Raw genomic sequence first — 12,732 nt, forward strand, 5'->3', positions numbered from 1 at the left:
TACCACATTCGCTCTACAGGTTGGAAGTGGAGACCGGCAGAAAACGACGCCTGGGTGTAAAAGCTGGTCAAGTGGGGCCCACACAGGAAATGCCGACTCAAAAAGACACGAAGCACGTGGCCGCTGCTTCCCTACAAGCTCGCAGAGAGCAGGGTGTGAATCTGAGACTTAGACACGCAAATCCGGGGAGTCACTACGCGCCGAGCAGTGCGCTACGTGCCGCGGGCACACGCGGATCACCCCCTTGAGGCCTCACGAGGAAGAAGACCATTCAGCTTTTAGCAGGGTGATGACCGTGCGATTTGTCCCAAGCCCTGAAAGTCCCTGTTCTATCACACCCCAAGTCGGTCCCACATCCCATTAACACCCCTAAGTCAGTTCCAGACAGGCCGGGACGATGAGTCACCCTAGGGCACAGACATGTCACGCCAGATCGCAATTAAAGAAACCACGGGCTCCAGAACTACTCTGGAACCCAAGGGCCGGACTTACACCTGGAAGGCCATTTAGACCCGTTTCCCCCCCATCCAGCTGGAACACCGACGACGTGCCTTGCGCCCCAGGGGACGGGGCTAAGAGTGACCACCACCACAGGGGGCACGGCCAGGGCCCCTGTCCTTGGACTCTCAGGGCCTGGCTCCGCCCCCAAGCATTCTACACACACTGTCCTGCGTTTACCAGCCCACCACCCTTTGAGGTTGTCGCTACCACGAGCCCGATTTCACAGAGCAGGAAACTCGGGCACAGAAGAGCTCGGCGTCCTTCTCAAGGACTTCTAGGTAGAATGCAATCCAAGGAAAACCGCCTGAGATCAAAGAGTTTAAAACGGTCGTGTGGCAGTTAAACCTGGCAGACTCCAAACACATACTTTAACCACCCCACTCAGGACGGCACCAGGTTCATCTCTCCTGCCCAGACTCCACCGGTCGGGGACTTCTGAGCACCGGGTTAAGGATTCCAAGGCGCACTGGGGCTCAGTGGGAGAGACCGCCATCAACTAGCAACAGGCTGCTTCTTACACATCCCCACCCGCAACGTGTTCCCGGTCTTCTCGTGCAAATTGCTTTACACGGATTTCTGGCTCCGCTGCCCCCACCGGGGAGGGCTCCGAGCAGACAGAGGACCTGGACAGCTCCAAAGAAGACCAAAGCTGTCAAAGACCCCGGGCCCTGGGGCAGTGGCCCCCGGGCCTCAGTGGGGCCTTACTGTCAGGACTCACAGCACCCTCTGGGATAAGCCCATGCCCTCTATAGACTAAGCCAGAGGAAAATGAGCAGAGGCAAGGGAGTCCAGGGTCCTATCGGCTCCCGTCACGTGAAACAGAAGCCGTGAGACGCCTAAAATCTCTCTGCATTCTCCTAGCCTAACCCTTCATTTCCTAGAGAAGCACGCCCCTGAAGGGAGGAGAGGTAGGTACCCAAGGTCACTGAGTAGCTGGCCAGAAACACGCCCAGGTCTGTCTGACACGGAGGTCTTGACTCCTTTATGTTGTGCAGCTGGGGAAGCCCGGCTCGTTCATTTGGATGAACTCCAGACTCCAGTGTGGGACAACCGTAAGCACCTTGAAGCCCGGGAATACCCGGACCGGATCCAGAACTGGCAGACACCGCGTCTGCTGTCAGGTTCTTTCCAGAATTTAAAAATGCACTCCCAGAGAAACCTCGGGCTTCCTTCCTCGGGCTCTTGCCTTTTACTGGGGTTACAGAACTTCGAGGTAGCACCCAGAAAAAACAAACATACCTATCTATCTAGCCATCTGTCTGTCTATACTCCTCTAATGAGGCATCTAAATCCAGACCCCCTGAAACTCATTCAGGGACAGCAAGTCCAGATCTAGAAAACAACAGAAAGCTAGGAATACACCAAGTGTTTTCACTTGCATACGTGGGAAAAAAAGTGCGTGATCAAAACCCTTTGGGAAATGCGGTGGCAGGGTGGAGGGGTGAGGAAGAGGCTCACCACGCACATACACCCTAGTAAAGGCTCGAGGAGCCCTGCAACACAGAAGCCTGTCCGACCTCCCCGGTGTGTCTGATGGGGAAGACCAGCGCCCTCCTCAGTCACATGGCTGACGAGTGCCGAACTCAGCACAGGGCCGGTCTCTGACTCGCAACAACTATTTTCATCTTAACTCTTTCCCAATACCTTCAAACTCAGTCTCAAAAGTAGGGAAAAGAAATCCAATGTCCCTCAGAGGGGGAAGAAAGCCAGTAAGCACAACTGGTCCGCTGTCTTCAGCCACACTGTGCCTCCCTGACTTGTTTCCCTGGGCAGAAAAGGGGCACAGAGAGGGAGACACGGAATCCGAAGCAGGCCCCGGGCTCCGAGCTGTCAGCACAGGGCCCGACATGGGGCTCGAACTCATGGAATGTGGTATCATGACCTGAGCTGAAGTCAGATGCCCGTCTGAGCCACCCAGGCACCCCCTAAATGATCTTTCTGATTTGTCCCTCAGTCCTGAAGCTGTGCACAGGACGGACTCCTGCTAAAGCATTAAACCATCCATCCCCGGCCTTCCAAAATATGCTCCTTCATTTCAGGCACTGGTCTAATCAGCAGAGCACCAATCCTTTTTTTTTTTAAAATGTTCCAGGCAACTGGGGAAAAGAAAAAGTTGGAAGACCTGAAGTTAATCATGGGAGGCACCTCCCACAAAATTTCTGCCATTAGGGAGTTATGGGAAAATAATGTCTCCCTTGCCCGTGAGTCCTCCAGTTTTAAAGCACCACGGATCATCGTTTCATTTGAAGACACACATCTGTCACGAGCACCTGACAAAGATCCCTGCGAAGAGGGAAACTTCCCGTGAGGCCACATTCAATCCCCAAAACACTGGAGATGTTGGCCAACACACACACGGAAAGCTGAGGAGAGAAAACGTGCCTTCAAACGAAGGAAGAGACACACTCCTCTCGTGGACGATGATGTGCGCATCACACAGGCGTCTTTATGCCCCAGCACACCGGGAGAATGCTACTTCCCACAACAGAAGTGTCGGGAATACAGGCAGAACCGGGGCCATGAGACCGTGTTTCTGAGGACATCGCCTAGAACACGGAACACTCACGGACATGAATTTACCCCAACTATATGGCAGCCACAGGCTTCCACAGGAGATCCCACAGTCGTCCCTTTTTATATCTTAAATTAATGCATAAAATCATGTAAGATCAACCGAAATGGCTTATTTCACGGAACCACGCGATGCATTTTCTCTCCCATCTGCTGACAAGGGAACAGGTCCCAGCAGAAGAACTGAGCGTGCGCTCATGAGAAGGCTGCTACAGGAAGAGATCACGGGTGGCTGACCCCGCCAGCAAAAATGTCAAACGTGAGGTGGTTTAGGGAGGAGGGAGGAAACAGTGATCCACATGCAACCCTGAATGGCCGACAAATGAGGCTTCTTGCCGCACGGCCCATCCCGAAGTCCTCTCCAGACTCCTCCCAGCACGAAACGGGTCAGACCACACGTGGGCCTCCCCTGGCTACGCTTTACCTCACCGGCCCTGGGCTCTGCGTGTGCCCACCGACACCGCAGCTCAGCCCGTGGCCACATCCTGAACTGACATCACGGAGAGCTTCTCCGCCTTTGAAACCCTGCTGCGTGGGGGAGTAAATCTAGTAACGACACGTCCACGCCGTCTTGATTCGTCCATCACTGGCATTTTCGCTCAAAAGGATGTATGAGTAGGAACCAGGATAAAGAAGCCTTGCATAAGAAAAAGGTCGACGTTCGTTTCTCGGAACCTACGTAAGGGTTCCAAACTTGGCAACTTGCTTGGAATCTGTTTACTTCACCCTGGAGGGAAGGTCAGGGACCATGGCCTCTTACTCAATTTTACTGGTCGTATGTGCCACGAATAAGGTGCGGGTCCCAGGGTCAAGGAGCTGAGTGACAGCAGCACACCTTTGACCAGGACAGCACAGGGGACGTGGGGCTAGAAGGATGTATGAACGTCATCTTTCTAAAGATGAGGCAGCCTTGAGCATCCTTGGAAGCAGAGAGGATGAAGTTACAGGAGAGAAGACACTCCATAGGACCCAAGCCCAGAGCACAGCCCTTTCGTGGTAACAGGAGAAGAGTAAGCAAAGGTACAAATACCATTACATTTTGGGGCGCCTGGGTGGCTCAGTCGGTTGAGCGTCCGGCTTAGGCTCAGGTCATGATCTCGTGGTCTGTGGGTTCAAGCCCCGCGTCAGGTTCTGTGCTGACAGCTCAGAGCCTGGAGCCTGCTTCGGATTCTGTGTCTGTCTGTCTCTCTCTCAAAAATAAATAAACATTAAAAAAAAAAAAACAAAAAACTACTACCATTACGTTTTGAGGTGTGGCAAATTTCAGCTGGCAAGCAGCTGAATCTTTTCCATTTGTGGGACCCAGCAGGTAAGGATGCCAGCTGAGGTTGAGGGAGGGGAAGGGAGGTGGGCGGGGGTCCAGAAGGAGGTTCCAATGGCCCGCTGGAGAGAACGCACGAGACCCAGCAGAGGAGAGAGGGAAGAGGAGAGAGGGAAGTGCCACAGCCCCGCGGACCGGCCGGGACCCCAGCCGGGATGGGAGGAAAAGGTGTAGAGCTGGCCGTGTCAAGGATCAGAGTTCTGCCAGGAGAAGTAAGACCGAAGGCCGAGGGAGCAAAGACACCGAGGACCTTGGAGAGACTGCCGGCAGAATGACAAATCCGGGCTGTCAGAGGCCGGGAGTGAATGAAGGGCACTCGTGAACATCATCAAGTCAGAGAATGGGTGCTTGACCACACAGGTGAGAGCGGGAGAGAATCAGGACTGGGGGGCAAGGGAGCCTTCGATCCTGAAACGTCACCATGGGTAGTTCCAGGCAAGGCTACAATCTAGAAAGGAGCCCCGACAGCGAGCGGGTGGAGAAGCAGGAGCCCACGCTGCCGGAGACGCCACTGTCGGGCACGGTGAAGGTGAACTTGACAGATTTGGGTAAAAAGGGAAATTATGAGCCAGGCCCCAAAGTCACTAACAAGCAGGCACCGTCATCAGGAGCCGACTAGGACAAGAAAGACGAGAGCGGTTAGACGGGATGAGTCTCAAAAGAGATGGGGTGTTAAAACAAGGCTGGAAGAATTAAGCTTTGAACTAGGACCAGGGAACGAAGAGAATGGCAACCCCGCGTCTCACCCCAGAGACAGATGCGGGAGGAAGGAGCAGCGTTCACCGGAAAGAAGGACAGGCAGAGCAGTGTCCTGGGAAAACAGCCTGGAGGCGGCGGAGAGATTGGCAACGACAAGAGGGCAAGGAGGCAGGGATGCCGGTTTCCCTTGGAACGTCTGCAGAGTGTAAGTTTCGGGAAGGAAAGGAGCAGAGGGAGGCTGACGGAGGGCGGTAAAGCCACAGAAACGTGCGGAAGAGACACTGGAGAGGCTTCCATTGAGGGCAGTGACCGAGCGCAGCGGGCACGTGGTTGACGCTGGCCCCAGACATCTGTACGTAGCCCCCGCGATCCCTCGTGGACGGGAGCCGCCGGCCTCGGGAGCCGCCGGCCACGGTCTGCACTGACCCGCCTCCTCCAGACCCAGGCCCAGCTGAGCGAGCTGGGGGCGTAAGCACGTGGTTCCCAGGACCACTGCCCCATGCTAGCCACTCTCTCCCCGGAAAGTTCCTGAAACTCCGCGAACTCCACTCGGTACGTATGTAAAATGAGGGTAGTACGTGTCTCCAGGGCCACTGTGACGATCACACAAAATCCCGTATCTGAGGCTTCCGGCCCAGGATCCCACGCACCCACTTTCTTACGCCTGCCACCAACGGAATGCTTCACAAAGAAAAGCGTTATCTTAAGAGGAAAATGTTTGACCTGCAGTCAAACAAGGGACAACGGAGCCCGTCCCTCCCAGCCTCCGTCCCACAACGAGGACAACCATCAGGACTGTGGGTTAATGTTCACATTTCCGGAAGGAAAGGGAAGCTACTGCGTCTGAGTGAGAAGAACCTTCTGGTGCATGCTGGCCTCGTGTGAAGGTGGGTGGCACGAGTCCCCTCCCCTGGCCTGGTCTCTGGACATTAAGAGCAGGTGAGCCCGCACAACGCCCTGCCTATTCTTGGCCTCCGAGCCACACGTGGCTGCCTCCCGGCTGGATCCGGAAAGTCCCACCGAACCAGGTTGTTAGCTAGCGTATGCCTCACATTACAAACAGAAAGCCTGAGAATTAAAGTCCACTACAATTTGTTCTACGTGGTGTTTAAAAGAATTTTAAGTTGCCAGTAGTTTAAAAATTGGAAGATTTTACCAAAATCTCAATGCCACCTTTTCTTGAAAAAGACTCCCAAAGAGCATCAGTTGCAGAGGCTGAATGGCATCCGTCCCCGCCTGGAGGTTACGGGGTATTTCACACGTGGGCACAATTCACTCCCTAGCCCTTAATGGGCCTACCCGGATGGCCTTGCTCACGTAGAGGTGTCCGCACCAACACCACCTCAAGAACCGGGAATACGGTGATAATCACATCTGACTGGTACTGTAGTAAGTAGTTCATCATTTGGGGGGGAAATTTAGTTAGAGACCTCACAGCCTGCATGTGCATCTATGCACGCACGCACACACACACGAGTACGGCTGGATTGGACGTAAAATGTGAAAACATAACGTGGTAAAACTGGAGTGATTTTTATTTCATTCGGGTGTTCCATAACGTATAGAATTTTCTATAATACACACAAACGCGACACGTGTAAATTTATTTAGAATTTTCTTTTTAAAGTTTATCATCCTGAGAGAGCGAGCGAGAGAGAGCACGGAGGAGGGGTGGAGACAGAGGGAGAGAGAGAGAATCCCAAGCAGGCTCTGCACTGTCAGCACAAAGCTCCACTCGGGGCTCGATCCCATGAACTATGAGATCATGACCTGAGCACAGATCAACGGTCGGAGGCTTAACCAACGGAGCCACCCAGGCACCCCAATTTATTTAGAATTTTTAAAAAGATGAGTTGGAATGAACACTTCATTTCAGAAGCTCTAGGACAGCAATATTTATGTACCGGTATAAAGAATGGCTATAGAACAGAAATGAAAGCAAACATGCCTTGAGACTCTTCAAAGAACAGTCCACGAATTTCAAATTATCTGACCCACTTAAAGACATCTCTCTCATCTTTATCTGAACTCTAGGCTAAACGATTCAAAGGAATTACATCCCCTTAGAATTTTGTTTTTATAGAAAGTACGTTGCCAGGAGTATGTCCTAACTCTTGACCGGGTAAATGTACGATATCCCTGTGGGAAGGACACAAAGAGAGATACAAAAAAGGAAAATAACAAGGTTTAACAACATGGTCCCGACCCTTGAAGCAAACTTTGGTGACAAAGGTAAAGACAGGAGGCTCCATCTTCTTCTCAAGGAAGAATTGGGTCCCTGGAGGACGATATAGAAGGTGATACTGTATCACCTTCTAGAACATGCTTGGGTTTTCAACAGCATTTCTAATACATGCCTGGGTTTTGTAAGCCTATTTACTTACTCTAAACTAGAAAAATACTCTTTCGATCCAAATAAGGATTTGAAAAAATTTTTGAAAGCCGGTTAGATCAAGTGTCAGAACCAGAAAGCACTTAGAAAAGAATCTCTGTGCTAAATATTAATTAAGAGTTTATTTGGAGGGGGGCAGCAAGAAGGGGCAGACACAGGAAACAAAAACCACCCGTGGAGTTTCTTCACCATCAGGTTTCCCTCCTCCGGGAGGAGGTCCCCCTCGGATGGCCCCACGTTCACGGCAGGAACACCCTCTTGCAGAGAATCAGGACCGAGACACAGATAGGAGCGTATCTCGTGTCTGAGGCGTCTGAGGGCACGGGCCCCACTCTTTGTACGTGTGGAGAGGAGACTGCGCACCAGCCGTCAGGTGTGACAAATGTCGACGCCAGAGCCCCCGCCAGGCAGTCACGCTCCCAGAGAGACACAGCCGACACCTTACGACTCCGCACTCCCATCGGCACTAGTCAGACTAGGAGGCGGCCGTCCGACCCGCGGGTGGCCCATCCACAGGAGCCACCTCTGCCCGGGCCTGGCAGAACAGACGAGCCCGGCCACGTCTTGCTCCTGAGAATGTGCGATCGGAAACACAAGAGAAAGCAGCAGTAAGCAACAGAAACGGGATGAAAAAACAGAGTTCAGGCCGAGGGGAGTTTCTGCAGACGGGGACACTGAGAGGAGGGAAAAGCTGTGACAGAGAAAAGACTCACAGGGTAACAGAGACAAAGACGGAGAACAAAAGCCAAGGGTACCTAACGGTGGAGCCGCAGAGGGAAGAGCCTTAACTTGTCCCAACGGTACCCGGGGCCGTCTGGGAGCCAGAATCAACGTCTGCCTTCCATTTCTATGAGCCGTCACTCCAATTAACACGCCTGGTTTTCAGCTTTCAGGAACGTTTCTCCCACGTCACAGCACACACATTCTTTCAATAAGCCAACCCTCCGCAGCACATGCGGGCTTAAGCCTCGGTTCTGTGTGGCCAAGGGAGCGCATCGAAAACAGTCTGGGAGTGAGGCGCCCAAGGTCAGAGCTGAACAAAACGCAGGGCAGACCATTCAACCTCCAGGGCCCTAGAGCCGGTCTCCTCCCGCACGAAACCAGAGGGACCAGTGCACTGGAACGGGCGAGTGGTATCGATAGAAAGTAAACCGTGACGCTTGCAAAAGGGGGTGGAGGACCTGGAGACAGAACCCAGAAGCTGACCCGAGAGGAATCATCCAAGAAAGAGAGACGAACGGTCCGAGTGTGGAAAAAGGCAGGCTGCAAAGCTCGTGAGGTCTATAAAAATAAGGGGAGGTGGCAAATAAACGGAGCGCTGCCCCATTGGCTGGCTCACAGAAGGAGGACATACCTTTTAAAACGTGAGAGGTAGTTTTAAAAACAGAAGCCGTTACTTTAAATATTAAACACGTGGAATTCACCAAGAATACCCAAGAGCTTCAGGGCTGGTTTAGCACAAAACTATTTTAAAGACCAGCATCAAAGACAATACGGTCACACCTCCCAGAATATTCCTGGGAGTCAGTGTCAGACACAGAACACTGCGGAAGACGAACCACAGATCCATTAGGGAAATGAAACAGAGCTTTATTATTTTCTTCTAATTAAAAAAATACACATTTTGTGTAAAACTTCCAAATGGTACAAAAGTAAACGTTTTGAAAACTAAGTTTCACATAACGCGGATACTGGCGTTAAGGCTTCGGTACGTTGCCTTCCAGACATCTTTATCTGCACGCTTGGTATTTTATTCCCAAAACACACTCCCATCTTACACATATTTACTCTGCAACTTGCTTTTGTCAACACATTTTTTCTACACGATAACATACAGATCAAACAGTGGTTTGCACAGCTGCGTGCGTTTCACAGCACGGATGTATCAGTTTACTTGGCCATTTTCCAAAGGCAGACACGAAGGTTGTCGGCATTATTTTTACTAACACAGGCTTTTTGGTGAGTATTCACATGTATGTCATATACTTGTATGACTACTTCTGTCACATCAGTTCTGCAAGTGTTACCGTCAAAACGACATCCCGATTTAGGGGAGAGCAAACTGTAACGAACATGGCAACCCAAGCGAGTAAGATTCTAAAGCCAGTACTGAGGCCACAGGACAGAAGAAGGATCCAGCCAGGAATGGAAGGCTAAGGCCTTGCGACCCTCCTGGTGGAGAAATCCGTACGATCACCTGGGGGGACGTGGGCAGGTGTGAACTGCCAGCTCTGCACCCTCGGGCCGGTCAGAGGTCCCCATCTGCATCCGAGTCTGGACAGCCTGACTCTGGCATCAGATCATCAGAGGCCAGAAGGAAATTCGCGGAGTACAAAGCATGGAAACGGAAGCGTACGCTTAATCCGGAAACAGAAAGGAGGACACCGAAGAGACAAACTATTTTTCTTTAAAACACAGATTGATTTACCTTTGGCATAATGTAGGGAAATGGCACTCGACTTCATAGTGATCCCTCGAACCTGTTCGTCTTCTCTGCTGTCCATGTACCTTAACTGCAAAATGCAACATACGCATCCTTACTTCCCAGTGAAATGCTGACACTAAGACGGTCTGAGCTGGACTTGTGCTTTAAACACATCATTTTTAAACTAAAAGCCCTTCGTAGCTTTTTAACGTGGGGAGGGGGTGAGGAAGGTGAGCTGCCAAGGGAAGAGAGCGGACGCCCCGAGAGACAGCACCACGTTCCGCACGCATTCCGGTTCCACACGCCCTCCCCGGCATGTAGCACGCGGGGGCCGGTCGTTCTCTCCCTGCTCCTAAGCTGTCTGACGAAGTCTGGGCAAACACTGAAACCGAAGATCTCTAGAAGCATCAGGAGCCTTCACTCCTTTTTCCATGATCAATGATAAACAAATACTGATAAACGATGATAAATGATTATTTTTTTAATTTACATCTCTCCGACTGTCAGTGGGGTTGAGTATCCTAGTTTGCCACACTGGCCATGTGGCATTCCTCTTCTGGGAGCTTCCTGTTCAAGATTTTTGTCCATCTTTTTAATGGTTATATTACAGACTTGTTTTGTTCCAGACAGAAGTTATTTACAGTCCCTGAATATTAGACCTTTGTCAATTATGTGTTATTACTATTTTCTCCCACTTACCAGGCTTGTCTTCTCACTCTTTTTATGGCATTTCCTGATGAACAGATGTTCTTAGTTGCAACGTACTCGAGTTGATCAAACCTACATAACGGGACGTACTTCTTCGTCTCATTGACGAAACCTTCTCTTGAGGTCACAGAAGTACTCTCCTATATTCTTTTCCCAAGTTTTATAATTTTGCTTCTCACATCCGACTGTTTCAATTACATGCTGATTTCTGTGTGCGGTGTTAAGGAGAAGTCCAATTTTATTTATTTTCCCCGCAGACAACCAACTGTCCGAGGACAATGCGTGGAGAGGCTCGTCTCTTCCCTACACATCGGAAATGCCAGCTCTGGGATCAACTCCACTGACCATATCCTCAACTCATTGGGGGAAGGAACTGCTCTATTTTTCTACTGCGAGTAACTTACCCTCGCAGCTACAAACAAAGATCTCTTTAATTTCATTTCCTAAGACACTATTTTCATCATGACCCTCAGACTCCAGCTGCCTTCAAGTTCTTCCGGAATCCGGCATTCTCTCCACCAGGACTTTTCCTCTCCTGGGGCCTCCAGGCAAATGCTCCCCCCGAATCGAGGACAGCACCCAAATCAGCCCCGATCCCCTTTGTCCACTGTGCTCCCCCACCTGCCGGCGTCTCCCCAAACCACACACTCGTCGTCCACAGAACCTCACGTTCTGTGAGAGCTTCCACAGCTGGGCCAGCCGTCACCGGACTTGTTACAAAAACTCATTTCTGCATTTATGACATATTACTATACAGCAACATAAAATACCTTTCTCAACGTCTATATTATCTTGCTAAACAGACGAGCAGCTTCTCAGACACCTAAACTGGGCTTTGCACTCTTCCTGGATGTCTACGAATACATCACACTGCGGACAGCTGCTACCTAGCGAAAGGCAACAAGACTTCATCGAATGCAACTACTTACCTTGCCTGCCAAGCGGCTGGAGATGATCCCATTGCTAGATATAAGACAGTCGGCCAGAGTAGTTTTTCCTGTTAAGATAACAATAGTAATTCAAATCTATTACTTTTGCTAAAGGGGAAGGGTGATGTAGCATATCTACAGAATTAATTTCTGACCTTAAGAACTGGTTAAGCCAAGATTTCCCAGTTACCTGTACTGAGTGAAGTTAAGACACAATAAGCATTTCAAAGAGTTTGTCTGCACGGAGTGTCACGGGGAAGGACACAGACCCTAGGGCTCCAGAGGGCTGGCAATCTGTAGCTCCAACCCGCGATCTCATCGCCCTCCCCCGAAAAGTCATCGAGCAACTTTTTTTAACCGAAGCATAACCGACAGAGTAAAATGCAGACTCTTCAGCGACGACACGAACTACCATGCCGGCGACAGGAGAGAACGTGTGACGCGCAGCGTCCACGTGGCCCCTAAACTCTGTCCTACGAGAACTCGATCAAGTATCGCTACATTCATCGTGTGACAGCCCTAACGGCCATGCCACAAACTGAAGCGCTCGGTGGCCAGAACGACATGACGGCAGAAGACTCACGTCCGTCTCTGGACGGTACACGGCATACGACGTCACCAAGGGACAACAATATAACCTGCCACATGTCTCCAAGGATGGCCCGAGCTGGCACTTGCCGGTTAAACTGTCTTCGGGAAACACTTATGAGCAAAGCAACCCAGGAAGCTCACCCTCGCCTCCCGCGGAGGGCAAGCCCGCGGACGACATCGGCCACAGCGCAGCTACCACTGAGGCCACCCAGGGTCTCCTCCAGGGTAAAGTCTGGACTCGGGCACACAATGAGTTTCACGCGAGACTTTACAAAGACTACACAGTCTGAAGTGCAACAAACAGATAACTGTTTAAAGAATGCTGGGCTGAAGTGACAAACGGAGGGTCTTTTCTTAGGACAACCAAGTCCCTGGTACACTCTAAGAATTTTAGCAAAGCCACGGAACGGGTAACCGTACAACCCAGACAGCAGTCAGCGGGAGCACCGAAGAACACACGTGCCGCGTTCTCCGTGTGGCGCGTAAATACTGTGTGTGCGCACAGGCCTGGGGCGTCACTCCCCCGCCGTCCAGCGGGTACCACTCTAGGTCTGGCAGGCAGATTTCCCCGAGGACGTCAGGTGCCGAGAGAGCA

General features: G+C 51.4%; 1 protein-coding gene across 2 annotated transcripts in view; it reads right to left on the minus strand.

Moving 5' to 3' along the window:
• The window catches only part of EFL1 (elongation factor like GTPase 1), a 123,435-nt gene that overhangs the window by 107,947 nt on the left and 2,756 nt on the right, over window positions 1–12,732 (minus strand). The window contains exons 3-4 of one of the 2 annotated variants that reach the window (XM_078449081.2): window positions 11,547–11,614; window positions 9,913–9,997 (exon numbers count right to left, since the gene is read on the minus strand). The exons of the other annotated variant lie outside the window; for it this stretch is intronic. Of the exons in view, the coding sequence (XP_078305207.2) occupies window positions 9,913–9,997; window positions 11,547–11,614 (153 nt within the window). The remainder of the gene's footprint in view (window positions 1–9,912; window positions 9,998–11,546; window positions 11,615–12,732) is intronic. 2 annotated transcript variants of the gene reach the window in all.

This window comes from Panthera onca, chromosome B3, assembly GCF_046562875.1.
Source record: "Panthera onca isolate mPanOnc1 chromosome B3, mPanOnc1 haplotype 2, whole genome shotgun sequence".
Lineage (NCBI taxonomy): Eukaryota > Metazoa > Chordata > Mammalia > Carnivora > Felidae > Panthera > Panthera onca.